The sequence below is a fragment of the Juglans regia genome, chromosome 16 (genome assembly GCF_001411555.2).
Source record: "Juglans regia cultivar Chandler chromosome 16, Walnut 2.0, whole genome shotgun sequence".
NCBI classification, from domain to species: Eukaryota; Viridiplantae; Streptophyta; class Magnoliopsida; order Fagales; family Juglandaceae; genus Juglans; species Juglans regia.
In genome coordinates this window covers 11,114,471-11,132,885 of record NC_049916.1, presented here as the reverse complement: position 1 = coordinate 11,132,885, position 18,415 = coordinate 11,114,471, and the positions used below count along the sequence as shown (strand labels likewise).

General features: G+C 39.8%; 2 protein-coding genes across 6 annotated transcripts; both read left to right on the top strand.

Annotated features, from left to right (window-relative positions):
* The first annotated feature begins 1,976 nt into the window (after positions 1-1,976).
* LOC108990716 (uracil-DNA glycosylase, mitochondrial) lies at positions 1,977-6,243 on the top strand. Of its 5 annotated transcripts, none has more exons than XM_018964761.2 (6): positions 1,977-2,363; positions 2,464-2,861; positions 3,181-3,211; positions 3,997-4,132; positions 4,403-4,564; positions 4,796-4,879. In XM_018964761.2, exons 1-5 carry the CDS (start codon positions 2,087-2,089, stop codon positions 4,539-4,541), a joined length of 981 nt encoding a protein of 326 aa, XP_018820306.1. In that variant the 5' UTR covers positions 1,977-2,086; the 3' UTR covers positions 4,542-4,564; positions 4,796-4,879. The 5 variants fall into 5 exon arrangements, with proteins under 5 accessions (XP_018820306.1, XP_018820309.1, XP_018820308.1 ...); XM_018964759.2 differs by lacking the exon at positions 4,403-4,564 and adding an exon at positions 5,808-6,243 and having other exon boundaries at positions 1,984-2,363; XM_018964760.2 differs by lacking the exon at positions 4,403-4,564 and adding an exon at positions 5,808-6,243 and having other exon boundaries at positions 1,985-2,363; positions 2,467-2,861.
* Positions 6,244-8,412: 2,169 nt separating this feature from the next.
* On the top strand, positions 8,413-11,000 carry LOC118344792. Its single transcript, XM_035686191.1, has 3 exons — positions 8,413-8,524; positions 8,599-9,582; positions 9,682-11,000. The coding sequence occupies exons 1-3, from the start codon at positions 8,413-8,415 to the stop codon at positions 10,998-11,000; spliced, it is 2,415 nt and encodes an 804-aa protein (XP_035542084.1).
* Positions 11,001-18,415: the final 7,415 nt, after the last annotated feature.

The window sequence follows — 18,415 nt, the reverse complement described above, 5'->3', positions numbered from 1 at the left end:
TATAATTATCTCAAACTTGTTGCATCCAAATCAAATAGAGAATCAATACTATAATCTTAAATAATAAGCTTAATTCGTGAATTGAAAATAATCAAAGCATTTTCACTAATTAATTTCTGCCCTAGGCTTTACCGAAGCTTTTGTTCTCAATGAGAGCACAAAAAATAGTCTTCTTTTAGTCCTCCCAAATTGTATCGTACTGTCGTCCTCCCACCAACCCCCTCTTAAATATACCTATCTTTGAAAAGTTTTCCACACGTTGGAAAGTCCTGCTCATTAAAACAATTGGAAATTATCCCAATTTGAAAATTCCTTTGAATTTTGCAGATGAGCTAAATCCATTAAGTTTCACAGACAAGCCAAATCCCTTAAATTTTGCAGATCAAGCAAATCTCTTAAATTTCTCAGATCAGCCAAATCTTCTCTTCTCTTTGCCCAAAACTATCCTCTTCTTGACCGAGTCAAATTAACCAACTGCCAAGTGATTCTTTTCCTTTTAAATTTCAGCTGAAGATCAGATATGTTAAGCAAATCTTGGACCCTTACATTTTGGCACCCATTCAACTCCCTTTTGAATTCGAAACATGCATCATTTGAGTAGTAGTTTAAGCTCATTCTTCAAATTATTGAAATATGAGTCCTGAACCCTTAAGTTATTGGAGGCACACAGCAGGAGAGAATAAACATAATAAACTTGCATCTTTCTTTTAATAGGCTTTGGCTCTCATTTAACTGGGCTTCAGTATTTTATGGACTCTAAAATTAAACATAAAAAAATGTACTTAGGAATATCTCAAAATAAATAGAACCTAAGTTCAAGAATACAAATTAATTCTTATGATTTATATTCATATTTTAATATTCTAGTCCAATAATAGAGTATTTAAAGTGCATTTTCGTACACTCATCAAGGTTCCATTAGAGACAGGAAACTGTTGATGACCTTAGTGTTAGCCATTGATGACTATCCCAAGCCTCCCTCATGGCTGGCAGTATGGATCTCGCTAGCTCGTGCTTTCCTCGCGCGGTGCTTGGCTTGGATGAAGGGCTCCGGCAACCGTCGTTGCTTTGGGGTGGGAGAGGTTCCAAAAATCGCCAACGACCCCAGTCGGTGGCTGTCTCGGGCATTGCTTGTGGCTGGTGGGATGGATCCTGCCAGCTCGTGTGTCTCGTGTGGCGTGGATCAAGCGAGGTGATCCCCGCTAGTCCTACCTATCTGTCAACCATCACGATCCCCAATAGTGGGGCTGCTCATGAGGGGCAACAGGTCCCTGCCATTCACAGCGTGTGTGCTTCACATGCATTGTGCACTTCAATAATCCTTAGATCTTGTGTCGTTCGTGCGTAGTGGGTGTATCCCGCCCTTTTTAGATAGCACACTCAAAGTGCACTGAGTATTTGTAGCTCAAATGGCAAGTAACATGGCTTTTTGCCCAGACAAGGAAAGGTCCGCTCGCCATTTTTTTACAAACTGCTCATAAAAATAAAAGTTTGAAGGGTTGAGAATACTTATATGAGAAAATTTTATTTGCTCCTCTGCGATCATTTAACGCGTCGAAAAATTGTCATTCTCTCGCTTTCGGTGTAAAATGTAACTTGAGACCCACAGATGACACAAACTATTAATGCATAAAAATAGCACAACAGGCTGTAAAAGGGAGAAAGATCCATTCACCATCTAGTGAGGTCGTTCAGGCCTCAATCAGTATAGTGTGGAGCCCTCAGTGGTGATCCAATGCGATTGTACAGCATCAGTGCGTATATAGTAATGAGTAGTAAATAAATGTAGAGAAGATAAAGAGACAATGATACATAGATTTACGTGGTTTGACTTAAAGCTTAGGTCCATAAAAATTATGTGAATAGGAAAAAATTTAATTTTTTCATTTTATAAACAAGTAAAAGTTTTTATCCAGAGTTTTCCCTCCATAACAAATTCAGCTATTTCCACATTTCCCTCCCAAAACTTTTTGATATAGGGAACATCGCCATGAGTTCTCCATGGGCGTGCATATATTTCGCTCTGTTTTTCCCAATTTGGTGAAAAGGTTAAAATCAGAATCGAGAAAAAAAAAAAAAGGAAATAATGGCTTCGGGTTCGTCCAGAACCCTAATGGATTTCTTCAAACCAGCAGCAGCTGCTAAGCGCATCAAACTTTCATCCTCATCACCTGATTCAGCAGTCTGTAAATCAGTCACTGCGCATTGCCACTCCGAGTCCGAGTCTCGCCTCCACCACAGCCCCGAAGACGATACCACCCTAACCAATGCCCACCAAAAAGCCCGCATGGAATTCAACAGACTGCTAGCCAAAGCAAGGTTCAACCTCAAAATCTGTTCCCAGAAAGTCTGCAAGGCCAAAGGTACACGCTACTTCTTCTCCTCCTTCGTCATCTTCTTCTTCTTCCCCTTTACTACAAACCGAAAAGAAAAAAATGAGATGGGGTTAATGTGGATTTGCAGCAGGTGAAGGTGACGGTGATGGGGATTATGTGAAATTGGCGGAACTGTTGGTGGAGGAGACGTGGTTGGAAGCTCTTCCGGGGGAACTTCAGAAGCCCTATTTCCTGAACCTCTGCAGGTTTCTGGAAACCGAGATGTGCTCTAGCATCCGTGTGCCCATATACCCGCCTCGCCACTTGATCTTTAATGCTCTCAATTCTACCCCTTTCGACACTGTAAAGGCTGTTGTTCTTGGACAGGATCCTTATCATGGACCCGGTCAAGCCATGGGCCTTTCCTTCTCTGTCCCCGAAGGAACGAAGCTTCCTTCCAGCTTACTCAATATTTTTAAGGAACTGCAGCAGGATCTCGGCTGTTCGGTCCCGTCGCATGGGAATCTACAGAAATGGGCTGTGCAGGTATTGACTGCAATCTTCTTAACAGCAGAGAGCTTGGATTTTAGGTTTATTGAAACAAAGCAACCTAATTCTCATAAAATTAAATTGTTTGCTATGGGAAGGGGGCAGAGGAAATTGTTTGCTCAGCGCATTTGGCATCTTCTTAAAATGCAATACATTTATGCAGCTTCTTTCGGCTTTCCGCCCATTCATTATGAGGAACAGCATACTATTTCCGTGCAAAAACATTTCGCAATTTTGGAATTACATGCATGATTTTAGGATATGGAAGTATCTTTTCAATAAATTCATTAACTGATATATTTTAATTGTGTTCTAGGGTGTTCTATTGCTCAATGCCGTTCTAACGGGTAAGGTTTCACATTTTATCAGAACCTCTAATGAGCTTTATTGACATCTAATTGTTAGATCTGCTAGGTTTCGTACTTATCAAAAGAAAAAAAGATCTGCTAGTTTTCCCAGGTGGACATGGTTATGACATTAAGTTGTTTTCACAAAAAGATCTGCTAGTTTTCCCCGCTAACATGGTTGTGATGTTAAATTGTATGACAGTCTGGAAGCACAATTGAGGCAATGATTCCTATCTTTCTGTTGCCTTTTCTGTCTAGAGCTTTTGACAAGTTTATATTCAGAAAAGCAATTATCTTAAAAAAATTCAATTTGAGTCGTTTTACTTTGTATATTGACCTATTTAAGCAAAGGTGAAGCCAGGAATTTTCATTTAGGGGTTGGGATAGATCAGTTGAGTATCATGCTCTGAACCTTGACGGTTTTGATGATATTAAAGATAATTCAGGTTTACCCTTCCATAGTTGTTGGCGACTTAAAATTTTCATGTAAACTCTAATCGTTACAAAATTTCATATATAGCAAGTGTATCTCACAATTCAACTAAGTCATAATCCACATGAAGTGGACGTGTAATAGCTAAACTTAACAGTCTTCTTGGTAACAATAGCTAACTCGAATAGGCTTAAAAGAGTATGAAAGGGAGCTTCCACTTGAACAGGGTTACCCTGAAGCCATAGGTAGAAAGCGCCTGGTAGGGAGACCCAATCTCCAATGACATATATACTGCTGCCTCATTTTTTGTTTTTATTTATTTCTTATTTTTTACTTTGATTTTTGTATTCAGTTAGGAAACACCAGGCTAATTCTCATGCAAAGAAAGGATGGGAGCAATTTACTGATGCCGTTATTACTACAATTTCACAAAAGAAGCAAGGAGTCATTTTTCTCCTTTGGGGGAACTCTGCTCAAGAGAAATCCAGGTACTACAATTTGGGGAACTTAGTGTTGTGTGGAATATAATTTTCTGAGAAAGGCATACAAAAACAAAACTGCTGTTCTCTCTATTGTTACTCACACTTCACACATACACAAGCTCCCTGCCCTGGGCTTGCATACAAAAGCGAATGCTCAGTAAATTATTCATTTGGCTCTTCCCTTCAATTATTTTGCCTAAAATGTACATCAGCAGACAAATCTTGACACCTCTTGCAACCCTTGGCTTGTGTAATCTACTGGTCTATGTGCACAAGCCAATTCTTATTAATCCTTCGGATGGAGACCAAAGTGAGGAGTAGTAGGATTTGGTTTTCAGCCTTGTTGAGGCATTCAATTCCATGCGCTTTAGTGCTACTCAACCCAACTGCTTGGCGTTATCTGCAACTTGTGTGAGCTCACTCTGCTGGAATAATATGGTATTTTCAAACTAAGAAGGTGAATTATTTCCTTATTATTAAATCACCCAAGAGAAACTTTGATTTCATTCTCTTGATAAATGAGGTCAGAAGAACTTGCTGTTCTGTCTTTTTAGGCTTCAATTTCCTTGCACATAACAAATTGGGAATTGCAGGGGCTGCCCCGGGAGAGGGGGGGGGGGGGTTGTTTGATTTTGTTTGCTGTGCATCTAATTAAAAGATGTTGCCTAGGTTGATTGATGAGACTAAGCATCACATTCTCAAAGCAGCACACCCTTCTGGTTTGTCAGCAAACAGAGGCTTTTTTGGATGCAGGTAAGTTTAATTTAATTGCTATACGAGAATGTTATTGGTTGTAGCTATTACTACTTGTTCCCTTCACTCAAAGTATCAATGAGTTGCGGTGCATCCTACAGACCATGTCAGTTAGTTTCTGTTTCCTCTACATTCCAATATGATAAGAACTCTGTGCTGGCATAATTCTTGGAGAAAGTACACTTTGCACCCTAAAACTATAAGGAATTTTGCACTGCACTCCAAACTATTAAATCTGATACATCGCACCCTCAAACTATCAGAATTTACACTTTATATCCTAATTCAATTATGACTATTTGAAGGAATGAAAAAAATTGACATTGCACGATCTTGACAATCAGATCTTAATGGAAAGTGCATAGTGTCAGGTTTTGGTAGTTGGAGGGTACAATGTGTAATGTTTTTGTCGTTTTGGGTCCAAAATGTAAAACTCTTGATAGTTTAAGATGCAAAGTGTATTGATCCCATATTAGTTAATCTTTTGGTATGTTCTTTTCCTTTCTATATTTTTTTGTATGGTTAATCTTTATTCAAGTTGAATAATATGAAAAAGTTCAGACTATTGGTGAGCATGACACCATAATAGCCACACCAAGCGGGCTTTTTGTATTTGTTTTTCTACAATACGTTTAATGCAAGTTTCAAGATAGAATTTCATATTTTGGTGAGCATGATACTGTATGAGCCACACCAAGCTTACTTTTCGGTATTCGTTTCCTATAATTATATTTTATGCAAGTTTAAAGATATAAAATTTCATATTAGTGACGACTTGGATTTTGAATTTAACTACATCAAGCTTACTTTTAAACAGGATAATTTGTCTTGTGATACAGTTTTCTAATTATCTGGAGGGTATAAATCAGTTGCATGTACCAGAAACTTACATATTATATAGTAAGTTAATTTCTCATGATGTGGACAGGCATTTTTCTCGCACAAACAAGCTTTTGGAGCAAATGGGTGTTACCTCTATAGATTGGCAACTTTGACTTGGATGGGCAGCCAGCTTATATCCGAAAGCCTTTTGTGTGTTCGCTGAAATCCCTTTTGAGATGCACTACTAAGACAATTGTGGTTCTTCTGTCATGTAAATCCATTTTCCACAAGACCAGGGCCCTTCCAGTAGCTCCACTAAAAACAGCACATACATGACCACAAGTCATTGCCTGTTTCTAGATTGTATTTACTCTTCAATGCTGATGTACAAGCCCGCTGATTCACTTATAATGAAACGAAGTTTTCCTTCATTTTCCTTTCAGATTTTGAGCACAAATCTAGGCTTTTTAAGCTTGTAATTTAACAACAAATACTGGTATATTTTGTTTTTATTAATATAAAACGTAATTGTTAAGTAGTGCACTAGCTATTGTTATTTATATTATTTATATTATTATTATTTTGATTAAACAAGTTTTATTGATAGAAATAGTCGTAGTCCAAGTACACGTGACATACAAAATCCATGCATATTCATGATTGTCTAGAGATACAAAAAAGTCATGGATGTTCAGATTATTGAAATATTTCAACCGATTAATGGAATAAGATGTTAAAAAAGGAAGTTATAAGCTTTTCTATCAACTCAAAATTTTTGAAGTTTCTTAGATTCCTCCCACCAAAGACACTACCGTAGACAAGCGGGGATCATCTTTCATGTTGCTGAAATTTGCAAACTACCTTATCCTCTCCAACGTGCTAGAACTAAACTATCCGTCTCAGCATCACCCAACCTAGACCTGTTCTAGCAAATAAATCATATCATAGGGTTGCAGCAACCTAAGAAGTAAATGATCCATGGTCTCCCTATTTTTATTGTGTATGCAACACCAATCCCTTGTGATTTTATGGAGTTTCTGATGAGGACATCTCTTATTAATGTTTTATTTATTTTATTAATGTCTTGTCTATTTTATTTAGGGTTTGTATTACCCTACTATTTAAAAACATTTTTTATTTTTTTATTTTATTAATGTGTTAGTTATTTCATTTAGGGTTTGTATTGCCCTACTACTTAAAGACATCTTAAGGAATATTGGAAGGTAGTTATTTTGAATGCAGAGTTGAGCACTAGCCGCCTCCTTCCAGTCCCTCTTTGCTTTCTTCTTCTTCCTCTCTTCTCTTTCATTTCTCTTCTCTATTTCCTATTACTCTGTTTCTACTCCTCCTTCTCACTTCTATCCTACATCATATTGGTATCAAGAGCTGGTTCTATTATTTTCTCAAACAATAGATTAATTCCAAACCCATTCACCTTCTTCTCAGATCAACCATACAAGACCACGCCGACAAAACACCCAGTGCTATTCGTTTCATCTCCTTCCTCCTAAAACCAGTGTCGAAAACCCATCCACTTGAGTTCCCTTCGATCCAAGCCAAAACACAACCAAGTCAATCCATTCACCTCCTCCGATCCAAGTCAAAACAAAACCCATTCACCCTCGCTCAGACCTTGCCGAAAACCACCAAGTGAGACTACCGAAAATCTCCAGAAACCACCGCACCTTCCTGAGCAAACCTTCAGTGAATCGGCTCTCTCCGATTCTCCATCTCGTTCTCTGTGAGTTGCCACCGTCGCTGCCTCTCCCGACCCTGAGCACACTGCTGGTAAGCCTCTCGGCCTCTTCTTTACCTCCGTCTCATCCCTCGGCCTCTCCCGAAACACCCAATGCCGAAATATCCAGAGACAACAGGTGCGGAAACAAAAAAAAAAAAAAAAAAACAATACAGACCTCGTTGAAACCACTAGACCTGAGGCAGACGACGCCAGAAACACGACATCTTAGCTCCAATTCTTCCCCCTCTACCAAACATCTATCTCTCCCTCGGTTTCTCCTCTCGTGCGACCTCCAGTGCAGAAATAGCCAAAAAAAAAAAATACAGGTGCCAGCAAACGAAGCTAGCCGAAATAAAAAGAAAGAAAGAAAGGGAGTCGGGGTGGCTTGTCCTTCTGCGTGACTTTTCATCGATTGTGCACAGTTCTCAACAAGCAAAGGGAGTTTTACCATCTCTTTCTTTGGTTTTACACTATCGGTTTGTTTTGAAAATGTATTAATTGTTTCTCTGTGTTGCTATTACCATAGTGAATTTAGCCAGACCCGCATTTGCTACGGCCAGATTTATTCAACACTTTGTTTTACTTCCTATTTCTTGTGTTCCCATTCTCACTTCCATAGCCTGAAGCTTTACTTCTCATCTTTGCATTGATTGTCTTTCCAAAAAAAAAAAAATAATAATCTTAAAACAAAAATATCAGCATTGCTATGTGTGATTGGATTTGTTTGATTGGCATTTGACCATTGCTTTGTTATTTTAAACATCAGCATTATTTGTTTGCCATATTTTGGATTTACTTAATCAAAAAAAAAAAGAGAAAAAAAAAGACTTATTATTATTTGGCTCAATTGATATTTTTCATTGCTTGCATTTATTGTTCATTGATCTCTCCATTGCACTTCATTTAGCGGGTGTTGCATTGCATGCAGTTGCATAGTGGTCGTCTTTTCACCTCTAATTCTAGTACATTTACCATGGATCCTTCCCAATTTGATGCCCTCACTCGACAATTAGCTCAACTAGCCAATAACCAGCAACATGTACAAACTCAATCAGCGGCTATCCAAACTGAGATGGTTGCTACTCGTGAGGAAACAGGGACCTAGCTGCTAGGTTGAACAATTTTGAGGAACTCCCTCATTCGTCTGACAACTCTGAAGTGTCCCAAAATAGACGCTATCGTCGTCGACGAGGTGATCGACAACATGTCAGACATGATCGTGGGGGTAGGGATTATGATCGTGAGCGAGAACGAGACCATTACCGCCAAGGTACTCAGTCCCCTACTCGCCATGAAGAGCGCTTATTCAGAAACATTAAGCTAGAGGCCCCTACTTTTGATGGTTGCCTAGATCCTCGAGTTTTTACTCAATGGATTAGGGATATGGATCGTTTCTTTACCTGGTATAGAGTCCCTGAAGATCGAAGAGTTCAATTTGCTAGCCTGAAACTAACTGGCACTGCCCAACTCTTTTGGGAAAGTGTAGAGGATCTCCTTGAGAGGCGTCATGCGCCTCCTGTTGGGAGTTGGGAAGAAATGAAACGTCGTCTTCAAGAGAAATACCTGCCCCAATCTTACAGGGGTAATTTGCTGGACCAATGGAATGCCCTTACACAGGGCAATCGGCCAGTGACTGAGTATGTCACTCAATTTGATGAATTCCAAATGAGATGTCATATTGTTGAGGATGAGGCCATGACTTTGAGTAGGTTTAGACAAGGCTTAAAAGATGATCTTAGGCGCGAGCTTGTCCTTCGGGGTGTCGCTACACTTGACCATGCTTACTCTTTAGTCCGAGACTATGAGTCGGTTATGAGGACTCCGTATGGAAGGCGTGGTGACAACCGCCCTTCCATCACCCCAACAACCGCCCTTTCCCCTAAGTCTCTCTTAGGACCTCCACCATCTAATGTTTCCCCCGCATGGGAAAATAAGGGTAAAGGTCCTGAAATTCCAAGGACTTCCTCCCGCTTGCAGTGCTTCAAATGTAAGGGTTTTGGCCACATTTCTTCCAATTGTCCTAGTCGAACCCTAGTCATTGAGGAACATGAGGGTATAGTTGATGAACCGTTAGAAGATCAAGTCTATGAGCCTAAGCTTGAGGAGTTTGGTGATTTAGGTGATGATGAGGATACCTTCTTAGGTTGTATCTGAACCTTTCCTGTGGATTTAAGTTCTGTACCTCATGCTCCCGACACACCCAGATTAAGTGTTGTACGTTGCACCCTTACCCAACCAAAAGGTGCTGATGATTGGCATCGTCATGCCATCTTTGATACTTATATCAAAATCAATGATAAGGGTTGTAAAATCATTGTGGATAGTGGGAGTTGCATTAATGTGGTTTTTGTGGCTATTGTGTCCCGTCTTGGAATGCAACCAGTGCCTCACCCTCAGCCGTATAGTGTTTCTTGGGTTGATACCTCTTCCATAGCTGTGAAAGAGCGTTGTCTGGTGCCTATCCAGTTCTTAGAATATAAGGATCGTATATGGTGTGACGTCATTCCTATGGATGTCGGTCATGTCATTCTTGGCAGGCCTTGGTTATTCAACTTAGATGTGACCATCCATGGTCGATCCAATTCATGTTCCTTTGTGTTTAATGGAAAGAAGATTCATCTTAACCCTTTACCTCCAAAACCTGTTGGTTCACAACCAACAAAGAAAATTGTGGAACGAAAAGGGTTAAATATCATTAACTCTACGGAGTTTGAGCGTGCACTCGTGAGTGCTTCTGTTGTGTTTGCTGTGGTTGTTACGGAGGTTCCGTTGGCATCTCCAATAGTGGCCCCTGATGAGGCCCAATCATTTTTTCAGGAGTTTTGGGATGTCTTCCCTGAAGACCTCCCTGACCACTTACCTCCTCTACGAGATATTCAACATGCCATAGATCTTGTCCCAGGAGCGTCCCTTCCAAACTTGCCTCATTATAGGAAAAATTCCATTGAGCATGCTGAGCTCCAAAGACAAGTGGGTGAACTTCTTCACAAAGGCTTTAACCGTGAGAGTTTAAGTCCTTGTGCAGTTCCTGCCCTTTTGACTCCTAAGAAAGATGGTTCTTGGAGGATGTGCATTGATAGTCATGCCATTAATAGGATCACAGTGAAATATCGATTTCCCATCCCTAGGCTTGATGATATGTTGGATATGATGGTTGGTGCCACAATATTTTCGAAGATTGATTTAAAGAGTGGGTACCACCAAATTAGGATTTGCCAGGGTGATGAGTGGAAGACTGCCTTCAAGATGAAGGACGGCCTTTATGAGTGGTTGGTCATGCCTTTTGGACTAACCAATGCCCCATGTACTTTTATGAGAGTGATGACACAAGCTCTTCGGCCTTTCATGGGTAAGTTCCAAGTCGTCTACTTTGATGACATTCTCGTTTACAGTAGGACTAAGGAACAACATCTAGATCATCTCACACAGGTTTGTTCCACTCTTCGTGAAACAAATCTATATGCTAATGTGAAGAAATGCTATTTCTTCACCGATCGGGTTGTCTTCCTAGGATTCATTGTATCTTCTACTGGAGTAGCTGCTGACCCCACAAAGATTTAGGCCATTGTTGGTTGGCCTGAGCCCAAGACTATACATGATGTCAGGAGTTTTCATGGTCTGGCTACCTTTTATCGTTGTTTTATTAAGGCGTTTAGCACAATCATGGCTCCTATCACGGTGTGCATGAAGATGGGAGAATTTCAGTGGACATTGGAAGCGGCTAAGGCTTTTAAGTTAGTCAAGAAGCGAATGACAGAAGCTCCTGTCATGCGACTTCCTGACTTCTCCAAAGTTTTTGAGGTCAAGTGTGATGCCTCAGGGGTAGGAATAGGTGGAGTTCTTAGCCAGGAACGCCACCCTGCTGCTTATTTTAGTTTGAAGTTGAATGATGCCAAACAACGGTACTCTACCTATGATAAGGAACTGTACGTGGTTGTGCAAGCTTTGCGCTATTGGCACCATTATTTACTACCTCAGGAGTTTGTTCTTTTATTCAGACCATGTGGCCCTCCGCTACCTCAATTCCCAGAAAAGATTGAATTCTAGACATGCCCATTGGGTTGAATATTTGCAAGCTTATTCTTTTGCTTTAAAGCATAGGAAGGGCATTGAGAACCAAGCAGCTTATGCCTTGAGCCGCCGTGTCTCCCTTTTGTCTATCATGAATGTCAAGGTCATAGGTTTTGAAAGACTTAAGGAAGAGTATGAGTCTTGTCCTGATTTTAGGGAAACCTTTCTAGCTTTGCAAAGTGGGCAATCGGATACCATTGTTGGTTTCCGTTTGGAGGATGGTTATCTTTTTAAAACCAATAAGTTGTGCATCCCACGGACTTCAGTTAAGGACTTTATAGTTTGGGAAGTTCATGCCGAAGGCTTGACTGGACATTTTGGACATGGTAAGACCATAGAAGAGATTGAATGTCAATTCTATTGGCCTAGCTTGAAGAGAGATGTGGCTAAGATAGTTAGCACCTGTAACACTTGTCAATTAGCCAAACAAAAGCGACAAAATACTGGTCTCTACACACCCCTTCCTGTCCCTAGTTGTCCTTGGCAAGACGTTAGTATGGATTTTGTGTTGGGACTTCCATGCACTCTGAAGAAGTATAATTCTATTTTTGTTGTAGTGGACCGTTTCTTGAAAATGGCTCACTTTATCCCTTGTAGCAAAACTTCAGATGCGTCTAAGGTCGCTAGGTTGTACTTTAATGAGATTGTCAAGTTGTATGGTCTTCCTAAGACTATTGTTTCAGATAGGGATGATTGCTTCACAAGTCATTTTTGGAGAACCCTATGGCATATGGTTGACACTAAATTGAAATTTTCCACTGCTTACCACCCCCAGACAGATGATCAAACTGAAGTTGCTAACCACAGTCTTGGCAACTTATTAAGATGTCTGGTCCAGGAGAATCTTAGGAATTGGGATTTGATCCTCCCTACAGCTCATATTGCATATAGCAGTCGGTGAATCGGTCTATAGGTATGAGTCCCTTTAAATTTGATCATGGCTACAAACCTAGGAAGCCTTTAGACCTTATTCCCATGTCTCCTCGTGCTCATGTATATGTGTCAGCTGAGGCTTTTGTTCAACATCTTCATGACTTGCATATTGAGATCAATAGACAACTTGAGGCCAGTAATGCATCATATAAACTGCGAGCTGATTTGCATAAACGACATGTTGAATTTAAAGTTGGGGATTATGTTATGATCCGAATTAGACCGGAACGGCATCCACCTGGATCCGCTTCCAAATTACAAGTACGTAGTGCTGGTCCTTTTAAAATTTTAAAGCGTGTTGGTCCAAATGCATATATTATTGATCTTCCATCATATTTTGGTTACCACTCTACTTTCAATGTTGAGGACTTAGTTGCTTACAAAGGCCATTTCAATCCCTCCAGTGATCCTTTTCTGCCTCCATCTGTGAACCTTGACCCTGAACCTTTTGTCACTCCTAATTCACTACCATCTATCACAGTACACAAAGATAAAATTGATACTATTTTAGATGAACAGATTGTGTTGACCAATGATGTAGAGGTTCAGCGTTTCCTTGTTCGTTGGGTCGATTGACCAGATTCTGACTGTACATGGATTCCCAGAGAGACACTCTAGCAGCTTGATCTAGATTTATTGGAGCTTTATCGGAGCCAGCAGGATCTTCCTTTGCCCTGGTCACCAGCCACCTGTTCTAGAGAAGTGGGTAGGGACACCAGATTCAGACCTCCACTCACACGTGTTTATGGCCGTCGGAAGAAGCGTGCTCAACCACTTAGCTTATGGTTGGGTGATTGATTACAGCCTTAGTGTGACTCGTCAACTCGACAGAGTCAAGCTTTTCCACCCCGGGAGAGTTGATGAGAACATCTCCTATTAATGTTTTACTTATTTTATTAATGTATTGTCTATTTTATTTAGGGTTTGTATTATCCTACTATTTAAAGACATTTTCTATTTTGTTATTTTATTAATGTGTTAGTTATTTCATTTAGGGTTTGTATTGCCCTACTACTTAAAGACATCTTAAGGAATATTGGAAGGTAGTTATTTTGAATGCAGAGTTGAGCGCTAGCCGCCTCCTTCCAGTCCCTCTTTGCTTTCTTCTTCTTCCTCTCTTCTCTTTCATTTCTCTTCTCTATTTCCTATTACTCTGTTTCTACTCCTCCTTCTCACTTCTATCCTACATCAGTTTCGTTAGGGTTATCTATGATAAGAATCTTTCTTAAGTAAACTATCCATACAAGGAAAGTTGCTTTTAGGGGTGTCTTACTCCAAATACTCGTAGGAATGAGTTTGTATTGTGCATAGTGAGACTTTGTAGAATGAGCGCAGTGTTAACTTTCCCTTTCTTCGAATGACTCCAAACAATCTCGTCTACCTCTCTCGATAATGTTCCATCGGGGGAATCCAATGAATACATCTATCTCTCAATCTTGTGCAACTCTGAAGAAGGTGATGTTCTATTGGGGGAATCCACTGGATAGGTCTAAAAGATTTGCAATTGAGCCTTCTTGTGATATTGCAATTCTATATACTCTTATGTAGGCTTCCTTGAGGGTCTTGTTGTAACACCCTGCCAAATCAAGCTAAGAGACCATAAGGATAATGGAGTCTTGACCATGTTAAGGAACTTAATATTTGAAACATTTAGTGATGGGCACCAAGATGGACCTACTCTTAAAGATCCTTTGTAAGTTCTAGATGGGCCAATTACAAGGTCAAGAGTTAAGAAGATCAAGGAGGCAATGCAATCATTGGTGCAATCCACTTGGGACGAGTCTAGCAAGAGTCCAACAACATTCAAGATGGGCTTGAATGATTACGATCCAATTTTGATTCATTTGATACAAGCTATGGAAGAGGGCAACAACATGACTTAAAGGCTTTGGGCACTTGATGGCTTTCAACTTGTTTAATTCATTTATATGACTTATTTTATTAGTTTAGAATAACTGGGTTTATTATGAGAATGACTTAAGGGGGCGCCTGTTCAAGGGCTTGTTGGGAAAGTTATTATTTTGTTGAACTAGAGTTTCAATAAGTTACTGTAGCCATACAATAGATGCAACACTATTCACTCAGGGGCATTTTTGGAAGATAAAGATTTATTTTTGTTATGGTTTTAATTAGGTTTTGCTTTAAATACTCTTTGTAACCTCATTTTAATTAGTTTATGAAATTTAATAAATTTAATCATTGTGAGTTGAGTTTATTCCTCTTGTTCTTGAATGAATTATGAACTTATCGAAGGCAAATTACAACCTTTGTGGTGTTCTTCCTTATAATTTTGGTTCTTGAGATAAGTTCTTCAACAGGTTTAGATTTTCATATAATTTAGGTTCTTGAAATGAGTTCCTCAAAGGGTCTAAATTTTCTACTAGTTTGATTTTGGCTTTCTTGGGTGAGTTTTCATATTGATTTTGGGTTCAAGGATTCCATCCCCACGGGTTCATATCATCTAGATAAGACGGGATAAGTGACCTTCATGATCTTTTAGTTTTTTTTTATAGGAAACACGACTTCCATTAATAAAAGGAGATTACAGACATTTATCAAGCCACAGGACTTGAGAAAGAAAGTCTAGAACACAATCCCACCACATAGCAATATCTTCAACATTAATCGCATAACACGCTACACAGTGCGCTGCCCTATTTCCTTCTCTATGAGCAAAGACAAAATTACATTCAACAAAAAGCTTGGAAATTATTTTAATCTCACTATATAACAGCCCAAGCAAGGAGTTTTCCATGGAGTGGTGTTGCAATGCCTCAACTTGCATGTTCGCGATACCCATACTGGAACATAACTGTAGCCTTCTGAAAACAGCAGTTAGTTCAATGACTTCTGGTTCCTCAACCTCGTGTTCAAGCTTGCTGGCAGCCATTAAAACATTACCCTGGTCCATCATGTAATATGCAGCCCATACCAGATTTTCCCACCTCTCCAAAGACAGCCCCATCCCCATCCCCATTTAACTTTAAAAAACCTGCTGAAGGAGGTTTCCAATAAAATTGTTTGTTCAACTGGTGCTTAGGCAGGGTTCTTACCTGTTTAAAGTTTCTGAGCAAACTCAGAGCATTGGCAACTACATTTCTTGGAATTAGCAAAACCTGTTCATGAACCATTTTGTTACGCCTATACCAAAAACCCCATGCCAATGCAAAGAACACAGGTAGTTTGTCACTAAAGGCTCCTTGACAGATAGATAAAACAACATCAAATAGTCTCATATTAGCAACGAAATTCACCTCTGGCAAAATCTCCATCCAAGTACTCTGTAAATTGCTACAACTTAACAAAGCATGATTGAGGTCTTCACATTGAAAACCACAAAATCCACACTGGGCTTCCTTAATTACTTTCCTCTTTAATAAATCAGCTTTACAGGGTAGGCCTTCTTTGCAAGCACGCCAAGCGAAAATTTTAATTTTACTCGACACTAGCATCTTCCAAATCCGTCTCCATACAACCTTTGAGGAGCTTTCTGAAGAAGATTCAGCCCCGTATGAACCCAACCTTGTTTTAAGAAACCTGTAGCAACTTTTAACTCTAAAGACTCCATTTCTCTCATAGGCCCAGATTTGCTTGTCACAATTGGCTCCTGGACAGATCACTATCTTGAGAATATCTGACACCAAATTTGGATTGAAGAGAGATCTCAGCTTGTGCATATCCCAGCTTCTTGAATCATCTTCAAAGAGAGCACTAACAACATTTGTGGTATTAGTATCTGGACCAACTAAGGTTTCTGAAAGTAGAGTCCCATGCCCTGGGATCCACTGATCTGACCATATTCTTGCTAGTCTTCCATCACCTATCCTCCATCTACATCCTTCAAGCATCCATTTCTTAGCTTCCCATATTCCCCTCCAAGTGTAAGAAAGGTTCCTTCCTAGCCCAACTTGTGAAAAGGAGGAATTAGGAAAATATTTAGACTTAAATAACCTGAACAGGAGGGAGTTTTCATTTTGTAACAATCTCCACCCTTGTTTAGCCAAGAGGGAAAAATTAAATAATCTGAGTTCTTTAAACCTCATCCCCCACACAACTTTGTCTCACACAACCGAGACCAGCTCACCCAATGGATCTTCCTTTCTTCTCCATTTTGTCCCCACCAAAACTTTGCCATAAAACCCTCCAAATCAACACACAAAGAAGAGGAAAGCAAAAAATAGCTCATGGAATAGGAAGGAATAGAGAGGGCAACTACTTTTAAAAGCACTTCCTTTCCCCTTTGAGAAAGTAACTTTTCTTTCCAACATTGGAGCTTTCCCCAAACTTTCTTTTTTATAGAGAGAAAAGCTTTATGCCTCAATCTACCCACAATAGGAGGGAGACCCAGTTAACGTTCATACTGTTGAATCTCACTATTTCCCCAAAGCTGCTGTATTTCAAATCTAACAGCAGGAGAAACATTACCACTAAAGACCATAGCTGTCTTTCCCTTGTTGATTTTCTGGCCAGAAACCGACTCATATATGTCTAGAATAGTCTGCACTCTTCTGTTCTCCCCCACCTCGGCCTTACAAAAAATAACACTATCATCTACAAAGAGCAGATGATTTATGTTTGGGGCACCTCTACATATTCTCAGACCAGATATTTCTCCTTTTAAACCTTCTTCCTTTAATAAGGTAATTAAACCTTCGGTACAAAGAAGGAAAAAATAGGGGGAAAGCGGATCCCCTTGCCTCAAATCTCTAGAAGGGATTACAGGACCTTTGGGATCACCATTAACAAGCACCGAGTAAGAGATAGAGTTGACACAACCTTCTTCTTACGCACGCTTCTCCTTTCTGACGTAAGCAAATCCCAAAGGCAGAGATTATGTGATCATCTGCCTTTCTCACTAGTGACTGCGAGCCACGTTATGCGTGCCAAACCATGATGGCGTGTCTCAAAAGAACGTGCCGAATCATCTGCCTTCCTTATCCGCTGTAACCCTCTTTTATTATCAAAGCACATTCTATTTATAAACGTGGAGTCTCACACCTTGGGGATGCAAGTGAAAAGTTTTAAACAGGACGATAATTCTCGTCGTCTTTCAATAAAAATATTTTGGAAAAAGTCCCACCACAAGGACGGGCATTACAATAGTTGGTATCAGAGCAAAACCCAGGTTATGCTTGACTCTATAGTGTTCTTTTCAAAATAAAGGAGAGAAAATCTTTTTCTGAAGAGAGAAAACTTTTTTCCAATGAAAGAAAACTTTTTCAAGGAAAGAAAACTTTTGAAAAGAGAATTGCACGTGAAGGAAAAACCTAGACTCACGTCTTCCCAAGGCATGTCTGGTTCCGCAGTAAGTACAAGAAAGTATTTTTATTCTTATGTTATGATGTTTTCAATGTATGACCCAATAAACGCATGCATGTCAGATTGGCAACTAGAAAGAGATAGTCATGATAAGTGTATAGAATGTAAGAGGTATCAGAGACTGAGCATAGTTAGAGGATAAGGAATGAATAATGAAACTCTTGGACATGCAGCAATAGCTGCATGCTAATTAAGGAACGGACTAGAAATGTTAGGAAGATTGTAATAGTTAAGAATCACATGAATGACCACGAACTAAGCTAGGACAGAAACGTAAAATGAGATGGCGACTTCAACCCTCGCAGCCAAGAATGTTAGAATGGAAGGTACGAACGCTACGTGATAGATGGACTTAACCACTCTGACCGATTGTAAGCATGACGATGTAGGAATGACAAGACGTGAGGGCATGTATTGTATGAGACGTGACCCAGATACTGAATGTACGCGGACACGCGTAAAGATGATGCGAGGACACATATGAACATATCCCTAATAAAAGATGAACAAATTCCTTAAAATACTGCGCAAAACTTTTAGAACACCAAGCGAAATCTTAGAGTACTAAGCAAATCCCTAGAACCTTAAGCAAATTTCGAGGACGAAATTTATATAAGGTGGGTAGATTGTAATACCCAGCTCCTTCTTCTTAT

Bases quoted from the DNA above. Each gene is read 5' to 3' on its own strand.
- LOC118344792 (XM_035686191.1), top strand. From the start codon at position 8,413: ATGGATCCTTCCCAATTTGATGCCCTCACTCGACAATTAGCTCAACTA. The intron at 8,525-8,598 runs GTGAGGAAACAG...ACAACTCTGAAG, and splicing joins AACTGAGATGGTTGCTACTC to TGTCCCAAAATAGACGCTAT. The intron at 9,583-9,681 runs GTTGTATCTGAA...CCCAACCAAAAG, and splicing joins TGATGAGGATACCTTCTTAG to GTGCTGATGATTGGCATCGT.
- LOC108990716 (XM_018964759.2), top strand. From the start codon at position 2,087: ATGGCTTCGGGTTCGTCCAGAACCCTAATGGATTTCTTCAAACCAGCA. The intron at 2,862-3,180 runs GTATTGACTGCA...ATTGTGTTCTAG, and splicing joins TACAGAAATGGGCTGTGCAG to GGTGTTCTATTGCTCAATGC. The intron at 4,133-4,795 runs GTACTACAATTT...GATGTTGCCTAG, and splicing joins TCTGCTCAAGAGAAATCCAG to GTTGATTGATGAGACTAAGC.